A 15,962-nucleotide genomic window follows, 5' to 3' on the forward strand; every position below is an offset into this window, starting at 1 on the left:
TGCATGCCTCGGCTGCCTGCTACCGGTTTTTCTTTGGAAAATTCATGGCACACAGTCTTCAGTGCTGGGCAAAATGTGAGCGCAGAGTACATGTCATGCGTTTGCAAGTCTAGCATTATGATGCGATCTCGCAGTGTCGGTGCCGGCCCTTGGCAGCCTGTGACCAAGGATTGTGGATGAGCTGACATGTGATTGTCTTTGACAGCTTCGGTCAGAACAACCTGGTATGGGGGTGATTCATTCAGGATGTAGAACTTCTATTTCAAGAAGTGAGAACAAGGAACCAGAAGATATTGAATAATATGTATTGTATTGGGCAATCTGTTCCACGATTACCATGGTCACTAAACCTTCTCATAACCGTTGCCCATATGCTCAGATGCGCCTTCCAGTCCTCCCAATCTGAATGTACCGCCCCGAATACCCATGAGTGTTCATACAGCTTCTCCTGGTCAACCATGCCAGGCCTGCAAAGCAACGATACCATAATAACCGAGACCTAACTCGTACAGGAAAAGAAAAACAGAAAAACAACCCCTTCCTCCAAACCTGATAAAACCGCGTAATAAAGTCATTTCCTCATTCGTAATCGCTCGCCTGCTTGGCCTGGAAAAGACTGGTGTATGTGAATTTGCCGGCAAAGAAAGAAAAAGACAACGACCCATTAATGACTTCCTTCGGTTGGTTTCCCCTTTTGAAAATGAACCTGTACCATAGTTTATGTCCGATTTTAATTTCTTCAAGGCCTGCCCCGACAGGAGAACCTAACCTTTCCCTAAACTCCGGTGCGCGAAGGCGGAGCAAACTGATGCCCCAGACCTCCCAAAAAAGAGCAGCAGATATGTCATGTTGCAAAAACCAGTACAAGAGAAAAAAGATACAAGCCGGTGGTTTATGAGCAGCGCTTAGTCCATGTAGAAGTCGCCCTTCAGAATGCGCTCCTGGAAGGGATCAGGCTTTTGTGGGACAGGTCGAGGCTTCGGTGCTTGGGCGGGAGGTGCCGGCATGTCGGAGACAGATTTGGCTCGGTCATGTTGAGGGGTTGAAGCTGGTGGAGATGGGCGTCTGAAGCCGGCGCCAGGAGGCGAGCCACCAAGGCCTGAGGCAAAAGAGAATGAGGACCGTTGACCAGAAACGGTGCTCTCAGCACGGGATCGAAGCTGCTCGGACCAGTTGAAGCCTTGCTCTGAACGAGGAGATAACAAGTCAGAAGAGGTCTTAAGTGGGGTAGCAATGTTTGCATCTGAAGGCGTCCTTCCCCAAATGTAGTTACCAGTGCCCGGGGACGAGACGGGCGGAGGAGTGGGAGGAGGACCACGAAGGGAAGTGCTATCAATGCGGGTTGGTGGGGACGGCCTACCATTTGTCCCAGGGCTAACACCACCCCGAGGGCCCCGAGCGCCGCCTAGGCTCATACGGCGGCCGAAGGGAACGGCTGGTGCGGTGCGGGCGCCATCGTCCTCATCAATGGCATTCTCTTCAGCCAGTTCAGAGTTGTTGGTGGAGAGACTGGCACGACGCATAAAGGAAGCCGACGGCGATGATCCGGACAAGCCAAGGGTGGTGATGGAGAGTCTTCGACGTTGCTCGTTGATGGCGGCAGAGGTTCCGGGATAGTTTGTTGGCTGGGCCTGTGAGATGGAGTTGCTTCGGAAGAGGCTTGCCAAAGCGGCAGAAGAAGCAGTCACGGAGCCCCGTCTCTGTTGGCGCGCCATATCGTTGTTGTTCTGATTCGAGTTGCTGTTGTCGGAAGACATGGTGAAGGAGGCGGACAGGTGGCGGCAAGGTGAAAGTGATATATAGGTAGTCTGAGTAAGGGACTGTGTTCTGGCCCGGTCTGTGTTGATGGTCCTATTGGAACAAGTGGCGTAGAAACGGTAACGGTTTCGAAGGTGAGTGGAGGGTGGTGCGGTTGTTGTTTTCGTGAAAGATGAGCTCGTATGTTTGTAGGTGGCAGTGGTTCGAGTTGCGTGTGACACGATGCAGTCGGTGTTGTAGAGGTGAAACGCAGCCGTTAGGGGTAGACGTCAAGGCGGGCGGGGCCGAATGACGACTGAGGTGTGCGAGGGAAGGTTTATAGAGTAGACGGCAGGAATGATGTGATGATATCGGATTGCTCCAGATTGCGCACTCTCTGCACCTGAGTCAAACCGCTAATCCCGTGTAATAATGGGAATTGATTGATGGGCCAAACAGCAAAAACGATCGACACTCGCCGTGTCTCGTTCGACTCGACCGTGCCGTGTTGCGTTGCTGTGCTGTTTGCTCTCCAGAAAGATGCCCGGGCAGATACTGTCACCGTCGCCGCCTTTGTAGTCGGGGCTGACGTCGCAATATCTCCCGTCTCGGTTGACTGGAGTGAGCTTCCCGGGACTGGACCAAGCAGTCGGACGGACTCTAATATCTTATCTTGCCAATGGAACTTCTTGGTTTCCCCGCTAGCAGTGAGGACAGAAAGTTGGGCAAATGTCCGCTTCAAGTTACACACTCTCGTGCTTCTCTTTGTTGCGAGTGGCTCTGAAAGGTGTCTGTACTTGGAGCTTCAGGGAGAAAGATGATGAACGAGGAATTGGGATGAGGTGCCAGGAAGGAAACTGGAGGCAAGAGGGGGATAATGTACATTTTCCTTGGTCCATCAAAGAGGGGAGACAAAGTCCCCAAAAGAACCCCTTGGGGCTACAGCCACTACATAGAGAACATGTACCCTCAAGGGGCGCATCACACCCTAAGCAACCGGGAAGGTTCCGTATCCCATTCAGCTGAGCATGGCAGTGAACTATTGACCCAAAGGCTTACCGTATGTGGAGAGAATTGCCCATTACTTAGCCAATCGGCGATCATCGGGCCATAATTGTGCGGTTAAAGCAAGCTAGCAATAAGTGTGAATAGTGAAATGGCAGTGCAAGTCTGCCGATCAGTTCTTGTCTGAACTTCTCAATCGTGATCTGTTGGAGTCACTGTTGGAGTGACAGCAGAAGGCAGAAGCACGCGAGAACTCCAAAGGATGTCCGCGATGGATGTGCTCCGCACACAGCCATAGTGGAGAAGCTAATGATCTTACCATCCAATCCAAGATGCATGTGTTTGTCCTTTCCTTGTGTGTACTAGCGGGCCATTTGGGGACTGCGGGGGTTTGCCGGGGAAGCCAGCAGCGTCCGACGCTAACAATTAAACTTGCGCTAAAAAGGAGCCAAGAGGTTGCCGGTCGACGTCACGGCGACCGGCTACGGCTACCCCCCTTGTCAGGACGTTTGCGGGGTAAGGAGGCGCGAATGTGAGTGGTTGGGATTGCCGTCACTGCAATCTGCACTGGACCACACCAAGTTGAACTGTTCCCTGGACGGGAGCTTTCAACGCATCTTATCTGCACAAGGATTGTCGTGACGAAGGACCGTGGCTTCCTGTCTAGAATTTCGCCTCCTGCCAAACGGGCAGCTCTGGTTGTCATGGTTGTCATGTTCTGCGAGGCAGTACGCACTGGAATGGAAGGCATGTCCAAATTGGGCGTTTCATATCATCGCTTGGCTTTCAAGCTTCAACCCTTTTCTCCCTTCTGTACTTCCAACGTCAATGACAGTTCATCCGCCATCCCTCGAATATCAACTTGGGGGACCACGTTGGCGCTCTTTCCACCGGCACCCATGCGTCGTCTATCCTGTGGGTTAGCTGGCTCCTACAGAGATGTAGATGCACGTGTCAGCACAATCTATGCACACCTTAGCTCAAGCTGTATTCTATCCATATGCGGCTTCCATTTGTCAATTCTGTTCGGTGGAAGCTGCCAGAGGTTCGTCTAGGTAGGTATCAAACATGGACACTTCAATGGAAGCCATCTTAGTTGTCACGGAGATGGGCTCCGCCCATAGTGGTTTTTTTCTTTCGCGTGTTCACGATGGTGTGGTCTTTGCCACCCCCTTCAACTGCTTCCACTCTGTTTCTCATTCGGCCTGGAATCTTATTTGATCCCTCAAGGTCCCAACATCCTTCCATAGGAAACCCGCCAAGTGGACCGGCTTGATATGTGGACAGGCTTCATCCTTCTTGTCGTGCTAGCGTTACACGGAAGGGCCGTCTACGCAGTATATAGGATCTGACTAATTCCATGCCGCCAAGATGCGTCTGGGAGATGTCAGTGAATCCCCCTTCCCTTCATTTTGACAGAACTTTGAGGTCCACCACGGACCGTCCACCAACGCTACGCCGGTAGACATCCTGCATGATACCCCCTTTCTGACTAGCCAATTGGGTTCCTCAGACAAGAGGTCAAGGTCGTCAAAGGGATCTCACAGATCTGGCCGACCTCGCCTACCAACCTAGCCGGTGAGACTCGAGAGGTCCGAGAGGCCCGGTAAACTTCCCCCTCGCTGGCCCCCCTTGTGTACATCCACCCACTGCATCTGCAATGAAAGACAGATTGGCGAGGCGGCCATGCTTCCAACAACCATCACAAGCCGTGTTCCACCCTCACTGGTTCGTTGTGGCAACCTAAGCTATATTGCATGCAGCACACCATTACAATTGACCGGCGTCCCCTCAATTTCTGACTTTGACACCAATTCATCTTTGCGAGTTACGAATTCCGGTTGGTGTAACCCCGATGATGGAGTTGGGAAACCCTGGTCTACCCATGGTCTCTCCGGCACACACATTGCGAAGTCTTTTTGTGGCGAAGATCTCCCTCTGAACGCTCTCGGGCAGAATTCCTCAATGTGTACGATTCATCTCAATATCTCCAGCGGCAATGACACAGGATTGCGCATCATGGTTTTTCACATACCATGGTTGAGACAGATGAGCCATATGCCAGATAAGCTTTCGAGACCTAGACCGACAAGTGACAGCGTAGAAGCCTGTCAGAAAGTGGCACCGCGTCACTCCCTGTCACCTTGACAGAATAGGAGAAAGCTCTTACATCCCTTGACTCGATTTGCGATAAAGCCATCTTTCCACACATTTGTTTCGTCTTTCTCGACATTTTTCTTCATTCGACCCCTGGCCTTTCAGTGTTTCTCAAATTCGTTCGCCTCTTCACGACTCCCCGAGACCATTGTTACACCAGCACTACCCTTGGGCCCTCGCACAAATTTATTTCTGGTTGTTACCCAAAGTTGCCTCTCAGAAGCTTCAATCCGTCCCGGATAGATGCATGATTGTGAGCCGATTGACCACTGCTGGCGTTGTAGTCTCTTCGACTTCCCGTATCTCTCGTTCGAGAAACTACCCATTCTGGCCTGCTTGGGTTTTGGATGAGTCGATGTTATTCCGTTCATTGTGCACTTTCCGTATGTCCACATAAAGGAATCAAGAAGAGACAGAAGAGACATAGTACAGAGAGAGGAAGAGGACACTCCTCGACAGCTCCAGCTGAAGCGTGATGAAGCCTGAAAAATACCGTTCTCTTTCCTCCGATGACATTCACTATGTACGTCAGCTAATCAAACTACACATATAGACCGTCAATGTTTACGTGATTTTGTCTCACCGTACACTAGCAAGATTGTCCGGAGGCAAGATCAGATAAGAGAAGTGAATGGAAGAAGGTTCGGATGCCGGAACTCCTGAGACATACCACTAGTAACTATGACGGCTTGATGTAACGGTCCCTTTGTGCTTCGTGGGAAGTCATCCATTCTCTTTATATCCGAAAACTCTATAGTGAGAGAATTGTTTCGAAAGACAACCTAACCACCCGGACAAGAGGACTAAAACAGAACCGCAAATCATCATTGGTTTTCTAGCAATGAGAGACCCGTCAGACATAAATGAACATTCGGTTGGCTTTACCGCCTAGTGGATGTGATTTGATGCCATAAAGGAGTTAATGTCCGAAACAGAGAAAGAAAAACAAAACAAAACCAAGAACGGAAGTTCGAAAGTGCTAGGTATGTGCAACACCCTTCCCCAAGTCCATTTCAACTCCACCTACTAAAGCTGGGTCCCCCTTTTTCGGACCAAGTTACCTCATACACATACCTAGGTACATGTTCTCGAGTCCGTCGATTCAACCCCTACCCAGATCCAAATCTAGAAATAAAATACCTAGTCTATAGAAGCCATATGATTACCCGTCGTCCACAACTAACCAACGAAATCCATACGCACATCCGTTGTCGTGTGTGGTTCACAGGGTAGTCTGGTCTAGAATAGGTCCAACACTGCCGTGCTACTTACCAGGTACCTATTCTTCATGGAACATCCATCGGTGTGTTCTTTCTCCAGTCTGCCCGTCGGCGAGTATGTAGAGGCAGTGTCCGATATACAGGTAGTTGATGAGATTGTAAGTCTCGTCGGAAGGGGAGACTACCTGCATCAACCAACTACCCATGTGATGAGTTCCTGGTTTGGCGGGCATTTTCTCCGGTACTACGAGATGGAAAGGTAAAAAGGCTTGGAAAGATGGAAAGGTCCAATGAATGGGGTTGCTTCACTCAACAACCATTGCTTGTTTGGAAGCGTGTTGATTTGAGTAGTTTTTGACCCTTTCCCTTTCTGGCAGGAATTGGTGGACATGTTTTATGCTACGTTGCCAAAATTCTGTGATGTGTCGAGCTGTCAGTGGTAAGGAGCAGATTTTCTTTTCGTTCTGGGCACATGAGTTTAGTCAAAGTGGTGGTAATGATGATGATGGTAAGTGGATGATAGTATGGTGATGGATACGCGCCTTCCTTGTGTTATTCAGTTCTTCATTTTGATGTTGTGGACTCGGATAAGGAAGAAGGAAGGAGCCGTGGTGAAGAAAGTGCGTCTACCTAGCTCCCACTCAGTCCTTGACCTTCTATGGCTTTCGCACTTGCATGTGTAGTCAGTTAATGGTTTAAGAGCCGTTGCAATCTTCCCATGCTTGATGTTTCCAGCCGCTCAAGGTTCGGAGAAACCCTCCATTATCATCAAACATCTACTTCAGAGCAAAAGGGAAAGAAAAGGTATGAAAGTTACTACTAAGACGGCAGAGGTCGCAATACCATGGGTTAACAGGTGAAATATCCGCGTGATAAAAACAATGTCGAACTAGCAATGTCCGCTGTGGGAAGGAGGTTTGTAAATCTCAACCAGAGAGCACTGGTAACTGGGTTCGTCATCACAAGAGTTGTTATGTCACTGGCACAGGTAGGAAGAAAGGAAGAGGTAGATGTTGTAGGCGTCGACAGACACAAAAGCAGTTGTCAATTCCAATCTCCGTTGCTATATGTTGCCCTGCCAACATAGAAGAACCCTTAAATTTGTGTCGCCGATATGTTCGTTGTTCCAAGCCATGCCATAATTCCATTCCTTCGCTAAGCGGGCAACACGGGGCCCTCTGACCTTGGTAAAAACACCCTTGCTCCTCCCAGCCGAGTAGGCATCAAACCCATTCTCCAATTAATACAATAATACTCCACCCCGCCGAGTCCAGTCCTAGGCAACACGAGGCCAGCGTACATTGACAAAAAAAGCAACCTTGTCCCTCCAAGCAAGTATCAACCTCCTTTCTCCAACCAAACACCGTAGAACTCCGAATAACCCCAACCCTCCAAGTCAAAGCCAAATCGAAATACAGCGAAATATCTTCCTCCTCCTTTCTTCAGCACACGGCGATGCTTCTCCTCGTGATCACAGACCAACAAACCTGGTCGATCACAAATCCCATGTTGCCTCGGGCTCTTGAAACCTGAAACCCTCGGGCGCCTCAGCCCCATACTCCACCAAAAACATCTGCTCCTCCATCAACATCGACATCAGCCCGGTATTCTCCCACTGCGGCTGTTCTTCGACTCTGAATTTCTTGCTGAGCTTAAGACGATTGTAGATAACGTACGCCAGCAGCCAGAGCTCCTCCCGCAGGGGCATCATCTCGACCGCGTAGAACTTGCCCGGCTTGTGCTGGAACACATCAAACAGGGCCTGCAAAGCAATGCGGATGGGTTTGTAGAGGTTTTCAAGCTCGTTGTTGTTGCGGAAAATTGTGGGTGTGAGCAAGTCCCACTCCGAGGAGGGGATTTGGTCTTCATTTGCTCCGTCGACGAGGATCTGCATGGCGTCGTAGAGTTCGGCGAAGAAGGTCTTGACGCCTTGAGTTGCTTCTTGGAGGTTGGCGAGCGCTACGGAGCACAGTAAGGGGCACTCGAGTTCGATGCTGGCGAGGTAGGCCAGGACGTTGTTCAGGATGATCCCGCCGTTGAGGGGTCGGTAAGAGGAGGGAGCAAAGATCTGCCCTTTCATGATACTCTTGTCGTAGATGAATGCCAGGACGTTGGCCATCCGCTCGGGAGTCGTATTGGGATACACGAGGCGGGTAAAGTTGCCGTCCTAGAGAAAGAAGTTGTTAGCATTTCACGTAAGGGAGGAAGAAGAAAAAGGCACGAGCAAATCCAATTCCGTGGATAGATTGCAAGATACTTACTGGAATTACTTCAGAAGACTCCTTTTTCAAGACACTTTGCTCTCGAGCAAGCATTTGGCGATGAGCGAAGAACTTTCTGTCTCCGCACTCGATCACGACGTCGAAATCCTTGGGATCTTGCCACAAGCTATTATCAGTCAAAAGTTAGTGACCGAAGTTTTCTGAGAAGCAATACCTGACAGCTAGGGGCAATGGGGAAACGTGCTCGATCTCCTTTCGGTCGTGTTGCTTGATAAGTTCAGCGATCCGCTTCTGTTGTTGGATGGCTTTCGGCCATAGACCTTCTTCGCCTGGTTCATCGCAATGGATTTCAAAATCTCCTGCTCCGAGAAAGTTGGAGGATCTGTTGCGAGTTGCTGGTGCTCTGGTCCATTGCTCAGCGTCGATAGGGCGGCCACGGCCCGGGAAGAATGCGATAGGGCGAACCATTTTTGGTAAGAAGCCTTTGAACCGAGGTTGGAGATTAAGTTCGTGGTGGTTGTATTGAAGGTTTTTGGCAAAGCGTGATGCGAAGCTGGTCGACGGTGGCTGGCCAAGTTGAAAGCGATCTTTGAGCGTGGGAGACTGATTGTGGAATGGATGAGAGGAGTTTTCGAAACCAGGGAAAGTTGTGCTCCTTTGCCTTGGTCTTATAGTGGCAGGAGGGTGCCGGTTTTGGCCTCCCCAACCTGCGGCCTTCAGCTTGGTTGGGGCATTCCGTATGCATGGTGATGCTTTAACTGGGCTTCGTCTGCAGGGCGGTTCGGCGTACAGTTTCTTCCCTTGGTTTTGTTCAGCGAGAGCTGCATTTATGCATGCATTCGTGCTGCGTGTGCTCTCCTTGGTAACGCCGCCACCTTGGGGCGCTGTCGGACCTCGCTCAACTGTGGCAGCACCTTTCTTCTCCGGTTCCTGACCCTTCTTGATTGCCTTTGGGTGTTGTGGAATGGGTTGTGGCTTGATAGTTAAATCTAACGCCGGAAGGCTCGCTTCCAGAACGGTATTTCCTTTCTTCTTTTTCTTCTTCGGACTTTTCTTCGGATTCTTCTGAGGGCTCTTCTGGGGACTCTTCTCAAGACTGTTGTGAGAACTCTTCTCGGGACTTTTCTGAGAGTTCTTCTGGGGTTTCTTGTCCGCACCCTTGGCCGGATTCTTCTCGGGGCTCTTCTCAAGACTTTTCTGAGGCCCTTTCCCTAGCTCTTTTGGCACGGTGATCTCGACTTCTGCCATCTTCGAATCCGTCTGCGGTCCTTGCAGTTCCTTCTTCTTGACCACCAAAGCGGTTGTCCGTTTACCCGTCACAGCTTGGGCATAAGATGTTGGAGCCAACTTCGGCTTAGCCACAGGTTGCGCGAGCTGCGGGAACTCGTTTCGTGACGGAGCGGTCGTAGAATTCGTATGCAGAGCGGACTTTGTTTGCTCTGCCAGCTTGAGATTAGGTACTGCTGGTGGGGGTTGCTGCATAGTTGGCTTCCCAGGGACAAATGTGGCCGCTGAAGGTTTGAGAGGAGTTTCGGTCTTCGGTGTCGGGGCCGGAGCCGGAGTTGGAGTTGGAGCCGGAGTCGGAGTTGGCTTCACCTTGAGTTGTGCGCCTAGTTTCCCGCGGACAGCACTTGCATACGACAGCGGCTGAAACCGTGGTGGTTGGCTCTTCTTCTCCATCATCGACGGCACGGCGTTAACCTGTGGCGATGGGTTGTGGTCGAGGTTGAGTTGCAGGTAGCCACCAGACGTTGCCCCGCGGAAAATGCAAATGTGTGGCCCCCGGCGGTTGGTGCTAAGGGTAGCAAAGAAAAAAAAAAAGCGCGGGAAAAGAAGTAGCCAGCTGGGCGTAGGGAGTTCGAGAAAGGGTGAAGGTCAGGTGAGTGAAGGGTCAGTGAAGGGCGAGGGCGCCAACCGGAAAACGATCAAAGGCGCGTGTAGTTGTTTAAGGCCCTAGAACCAACAACCAACTGCAAATCATAACCTTAAAAGACCCATGGGCTAATAACAAGGCTGTCGTCATTCTATTGTGGAAATAAGGTTTTGCGGGAAGAAAGCCGAAAGCGTTCGTGGGTTGCCGCGAGATTTCGTCGTCGTCGGGCAAACTTCCTTCGGACGAAAGATAGGCGCAGTACCTGACGCGAGGCGACAGTCAATGATTGCCAGTGTAGGCGACCGGTTCGAGCTCGAGGATGACAGTACCGATGAACGGACGGAATGGCGCCGTAATGAACATATGGCCCAACAAGTTTATCTCCCGCACTGTTCTTCACACAGCATTAATGGCTTCGCGTGGATTTCTGGGATAGCAGAATCACCAGGCATATCTGGTCCAAGATAAGTAAGTCATTCAGTCCTCCGATTCCCAATAGCGATATGGCCAGGACGTAGAAAGAGATCGCGCAAGTGTCTTACCGGGAAGACTAGTTCATCATTTGGTCCAAGGTCCATGGGTACTACAGCCCCGCCTTCATCTGCCCCGTCCACACACATATGAAGAGGAGCAATCATACTCCATCATTTTCATCGTGGTCCAAGTATCCAGCCGGATGCTGACGAGCAGTTCGGTCTCGACTCGACTGTCAGGGCAGCCGAGATGCCTTCGAAGATGGAAGTGAGCTGAACCACGTCGTGGCAAAAGTGCCTAGGGCGTCGTGAGATGTTCAATATAGGGTGCACGTAAGGATCACGATTCAGGATAGTAGGCGATATCGCTGGCGAACTTGGTCGGAATCATGACAACGGCACCTTCGACTCATTTTCATTAGTCTAGACAAGCCGCTATCGTGTAATGTGAATGAGGGAATGGGGGTTCAAAAGCAACGCTAAATTGTATCATGAGGTATGGAACAAAAGAAACTAGTTCGCAACATAGAAGGCTTCCCAACCGACCACATCAATTATGCACTATGACTTGATCATGAAAATCTGCACACAATTATCAAGTTAGTCAATGACACTTAAAAGAACGGGAAAATTTCGGAGTTGTCAAGTACTGACCTGGTTGAGAGCTGCGCTGTCGGCGAAAGCCATCTTTTTCTGCGCAATGAACCTTGACCTGGCCAAGAACCGTGTTGAGGATGTGATAGTAGGAGTAGATGTGCCGCTGCTCGTCGCCGTCTCAGTGTCGTCTTTCCTCCTCTTCTTGTCTTTCAATTTGCTGTCTTCACTTTCTGTGGCAGACTCTGATGACTCCTTCTCCTTGCGCTTCTTGTCTTTCTTCTCCTTCTTCTTCTCCTTCTTCTCCTTCTTTTCCCTCTTCTTGTCCTTCTTCGACTTCTTGGCCTCCGAAGCGGACGATTCTACGTCATCTTCATCGTCGGAGTCGCTCGAGCTCTTCTTGCTCTTCTTCTTCTCCTTTTTCTCCTTCTTCTTCTTTTCCTTTTCCTTTTCTTTCTTGTCCTTCTTCTCCGTCTTCTTTAACTTTGAAGATTCGCTGTCTGTTTCAGCTTCGGTGTCGGTCTTGCGCTTTTTCGATTTCTTGTCCTTCTTTTCCTCCTTCTCGTCTTCGTCGTGGCTGTCCGCCTTCCTCTTCTTAGATTTGTTCTCTGTGGACTCGGCGCTGTTGGTGTCTTCGGAGGGTTGTTGATCGACAGATTCGCTTTGTGGTACACCGTCTTCTTCCGTCACCTTCTCCTTGACCACATCACCAACCAACCAGCCGCCCCTGACAAAGCGGATCGTTCCAATCTTTTGTTCCAAGTAGTGGTTGCGGAGGTGGTTTTCGCGCTTCTGCTTCTCGGCTTCCAGAACATCCTCGGCCTTGCCGTTCAGTCGTCCAAGCAAATGTTGGAAATCGAAGAGACCAGTGCACTCGTCGCCATTGTTTCGCTTCGCGCCGAGACCAAGGTTGTCGTCCTTGAGCGTGACCTTGATGTGTGTTGAGCTGGCTTCCGTGTGATGGACGGCATGCGCAGCATCTTTGGCGCCCAGAAAATCGCCGGGCTGCCAGCCTTGGGCGCGAAGGATCTTTTGGCCGAAAGTGGTTTCATTACGGGACCATTTCGTGTTGTTGGGGTCGGTTCCCAGCTTCCGCTTGCTATTGAAGTTTCACGATTAGCACGTGGTAATCAAAGGGAGCACAGCCATCCAATATGCGCTCACTTCTTGGCAGCGGCGAGACCCATGATTGCTTGACGTCGTTGACGAGGTTCTCAGCTTGTGTGCTGAGTCGTCAAAGGCCAATGGGCTTGGTGTACTGCAACTGAACTTTTGAGTTTCGGGACGCCCTGTCTGTGCTGCTGCATTCATTCAATTTTTTGGCGGGGGCCTGCGATCTCGTTGAAGATCTGCCGGCCTTCACCGCCCTAGAATTCCACACAGTTCGTGAACTGTGGCTCAACGCTGCAGGGAAGGTCCCTGTAATGTTGCTCCTTCCGAATTTAAATGTGGAGAACTGCACTTGCCTGCCGCTTTCGAGAACATCATTGATCGTGAATTCTGGACGAACTTCTGTTCATCCGACACTCTGTTTCCCTTGTCTCTAATTGTTCAACATCATTTACTGTGCACTCTGACAGTAAAATTTTATTCCATTCTACGTCGAAAAACAACGTCCCGGTCCAGACATGGCACCCTCAGTCAGCACCGCCAAGTCCAGGGCTAGAAAGTCGACTGGCACCGTACTTGACGATTCCGGTTCTGATGATGACTACCAAGCCTACAACCTGCGACTCCAGGAAGCCAGCGCTGCTAGAGCACGTCTCAAGAAGGTATGAACATCAATCGAAAGTGAAGAAAAAACTCAAACACATTTTCCGGTGAACCAAAACACTCATCTAGCATAATCTCGATTTCTTACAATTTCAGGCAAAAGAAGAGCGGGACAAGAAACGCAAGGCCCTCCTATCAGCTTACCAGGGCGCCCTCTCGTCCATTCAAGACCGCGTGAAGAAGTCGGTTTCCAAGTATCATGACCTCCAGTAAGTCCAGGAACGTACCCGGCCGTCAGTCCGTTTGAACAATGTCCTTCTTCCAGTGCCACTTGGGAGGATATCGCCGTTTCCCGTAGCCCCTATTTTTCTGACCGTACCCCGTGATATGCTTGTAGCTCAGTCATGCACACCTCCCGTCTTCTTCGTCTCAAGAAAGCAGTAGAAGCCCGCGACCAAAAGCTCACTGCCATCGCCAAGAAGCTGGCCGACGTGCAGCGCATCATGAGCAACCATAGTGTTCAGCTCTGCGCCTTGTACGAGGGTCGCCGTAAGGACTTGGCTGCCATGCTACCCCAGCCCAAGCCCAAGAATCAGGAGGATGATGGTGCTGCTGATGTTGCTGAGTTGGCAAAGTCGTCGGGCCAGGAGGATGCGCAGGGATCTGCCGTCGCAAAGAAAGCCTCGTCAAAGCCGGCTACTGCTGTGGTGAAGAAAGGTATCAAGGACAAGTGGGGAGCTGCTAATGCTTTGTGTTGAAATCGTTGATGGTGCTATGGTGGAATTCGGTATATGACATTGTGATCGCATTTGACGGGTTTAGTGTTTGACCGCACGTCTTCGGGCGGTGATATCGTAGGCTCTGGATCCGGAGGAGAGCAAGAAGAGCGGAGTGAGGACTGTAAAAGTTAGTGAGCCAGAAGGTTGGTTGCCACACCACCTGATCCACGGGCAGCTAAGAGGTTAGAGAACTGGTAACGCCGATGTCCCAATGACGAGTGTAGACAAGCGAGAAGGACCAGACTGCAAAACATCCAACAATGAAGATTCAAACCAGAACCTCTCTCCTTCCCTTTCTATGCTGTAGTTGTACAAATGTAAATGCCGTAGTATGATTTTATGCCTGAGAACGCCGCCTCCGGTGCTGCCGCAGCACGGTTGTGGTTGTAGTAGTAGTATTATACATGGATATTGTGTTTTGTGGACTCATCATGTCGTCGGTCATTACTGCTTCTGCTGTTGCTGCTGATCGCTCGCTTGTGCTCGTCCGAAGGTCTTAGACCTTGAAGCCGAAACCAGCCATGCAGGCGCGGTACTGGTCTATCGTCGAAACGCAGTCCTTCTGGGGGTCATCGGACTTGGAGAAAAGCATGCAGTCATCACGCTTGGCCTTCTCTTCCTTGCACACGCAGCAGGGCTGTTGTAAATTTTAGCATCGTATATTCGGTGTACAGCTATCGCTGAGCTGGTTCATCGGGGGGTTCGGGCGCACCTTGGGCTTCGCGGGGGCGTCGGTGGAAGGAGTCGCTTGCGCCGGAGCGGCGGCAAGGGAGGCGGCGGCAGCTGTAGTAAACAAGCGCATTTGATGGTTAGTCACCATGGACAGCGAAGAGAGCGCTTTATAGCAAAACAAAGTCCGTTGGCTGAACAAAGATACTTACGAAGGGCGGTAAGGGAAGAAGCTTGGGAAGCCATAGTGAAGAATATGCTGCAATAACTGAAGGGAATAACCAAAAGAATAGAAAGCAAGGAGTTGTTGCGCAAAGCGTCAACTTCGTCTTTTCGAAATATTTCAACGAATGGTGCCAATTGATTTGTCAATGTTGCAATCCATCCAATTCCACAGCCGACTTTCCGGTGCTCGCTCTAGCGCAGCATGGGTACGTACTCGATGCGCCAAGCCGGTTGGCGTCAGTAGATCCACAAGTCACATGATCACTGAAATCAATGGGAGCTCCTATTGGGAAAGTTGATGGTACTTGGGGGTTGTGGTGCGGCCTGGGACTTTTCCTTAACCCTCTCTCATAAAAGAGGAGGAAATTTTTCAATAAGATAGCGAAATATTATAAGACAATCTAAAATAGAGCTAAAATACTAAGAAAGCTATTAGTGCATTAACGTTCGCGAACTAAACAGCCATGAAATCATTTTCTAAAAATTCAAGAAAATTTGGAAAGTAGAAAATAATATAAAGATATCACTCTTTATATTTTAAAAACTCATCTTTCTAATTAGGCAAACGGTGGCCTCCTGTTACGAACTTATGAGGACACACGGACCAACCACAGCGCCGGTAGCACAACCGGCCTAAACGGGTTAGGTCGTGTCACCCTCCCAGGCCAACAAGGACAAAGAGGCACACGCATGGGGCTCACTCGTGTAACGGGCTCACGGTGAGCCACTGCTCACGATGAGCCACTGCTCACAGTGAGCCAGGAGGGCATCGTGAGCCACCACACACTAGATAGACCTATGGGGCTCGACAAGAGCATCCGGAGACAGATATCTCGCAGAGGGCGAGCAGGTATAAAGGGACTACGGGAGAACTCAGATTGTCAGATAGTTCGACAGTAGTCAATAGATCATTATCACCCGAGACCAGTATTACGAGCATACTTGTTGTGAACCCTTTGGCTTCACCGAACAGCACTGATAGTCTTTACCTTCAAACTATCCCACTTAGGCAGATCAGACTGCCGTTCGTCACACTAATGTAAAACTCCGGAGGTGTGACGAACGGCAGTCTGATCTGCCTAAGTGGGATAGTTTGAAGGTAAAGACTATCAGTGCTGTTCGGTGAAGCCAAAGGGTTCACAACAAGTATGCTCGTAATACTGGTCTCGGGTGATAATGATCTATTGACTACTGTCGAACTATCTGACAATCTGAGTTCTCCCGTAGTCCCTTTATACCTGCTCGCCCTCTGCGAGATATCTGTCTCCGGATGCTCTTGTCGAGCCCCATAGGTC

The 15,962-nt window shown here is 50.3% G+C and overlaps 5 protein-coding genes across 5 annotated transcripts; 1 reads left to right on the top strand and 4 right to left on the bottom strand.

The window, feature by feature from the left end:
* Positions 1–298: 298 nt before the first annotated feature.
* On the bottom strand, positions 299–2,293 carry SMAC4_05947 (uncharacterized protein). The gene is made up of 2 exons (XM_024655312.2): positions 1,361–2,293; positions 299–1,186 (listed from the first exon to the last, which is right to left on the bottom strand). The coding sequence occupies exons 1-2, from the start codon at positions 1,755–1,757 to the stop codon at positions 906–908; spliced, it is 678 nt and encodes a 225-aa protein (XP_024511213.1). The 5' UTR covers positions 1,758–2,293; the 3' UTR covers positions 299–905.
* A 4,289-nt stretch (positions 2,294–6,582) lies between these two features.
* Positions 6,583–10,021, bottom strand: SMAC4_05946 (uncharacterized protein; the record flags this gene model as incomplete). Its single annotated transcript, XM_003351019.2, has 3 exons — positions 6,583–8,286; positions 8,381–8,507; positions 8,556–10,021. The coding sequence occupies 3 exons, from the start codon at positions 10,019–10,021 to the stop codon at positions 7,615–7,617; spliced, it is 2,265 nt and encodes a 754-aa protein (XP_003351067.1). The 3' UTR covers positions 6,583–7,614.
* Positions 10,022–10,921: 900 nt separating this feature from the next.
* On the bottom strand, positions 10,922–12,579 carry SMAC4_05945 (uncharacterized protein). The gene is made up of 3 exons (XM_024655311.2): positions 12,446–12,579; positions 11,342–12,380; positions 10,922–11,269 (listed from the first exon to the last, which is right to left on the bottom strand). The coding sequence occupies exons 1-3, from the start codon at positions 12,466–12,468 to the stop codon at positions 11,249–11,251; spliced, it is 1,083 nt and encodes a 360-aa protein (XP_024511212.1). The 5' UTR covers positions 12,469–12,579; the 3' UTR covers positions 10,922–11,248.
* A 330-nt stretch (positions 12,580–12,909) lies between these two features.
* Positions 12,910–13,752, top strand: SMAC4_05944 (uncharacterized protein; the record flags this gene model as incomplete). The annotated part of the gene is made up of 3 exons (XM_003351017.1): positions 12,910–13,053; positions 13,151–13,263; positions 13,392–13,752. The coding sequence occupies 3 exons, from the start codon at positions 12,910–12,912 to the stop codon at positions 13,750–13,752; spliced, it is 618 nt and encodes a 205-aa protein (XP_003351065.1).
* Positions 13,753–14,058: 306 nt separating this feature from the next.
* Positions 14,059–14,753, bottom strand: SMAC4_05943 (uncharacterized protein). The gene is made up of 3 exons (XM_003351016.2): positions 14,655–14,753; positions 14,486–14,556; positions 14,059–14,410 (listed from the first exon to the last, which is right to left on the bottom strand). The coding sequence occupies exons 1-3, from the start codon at positions 14,686–14,688 to the stop codon at positions 14,270–14,272; spliced, it is 246 nt and encodes an 81-aa protein (XP_003351064.1). The 5' UTR covers positions 14,689–14,753; the 3' UTR covers positions 14,059–14,269.
* Between the last annotated feature and the right edge of the window lie 1,209 nt (positions 14,754–15,962).

The sequence above is a fragment of the Sordaria macrospora genome, chromosome 1 (assembly GCF_033870435.1).
Source record: "Sordaria macrospora chromosome 1, complete sequence".
NCBI lineage: Eukaryota > Fungi > Ascomycota > Sordariomycetes > Sordariales > Sordariaceae > Sordaria > Sordaria macrospora.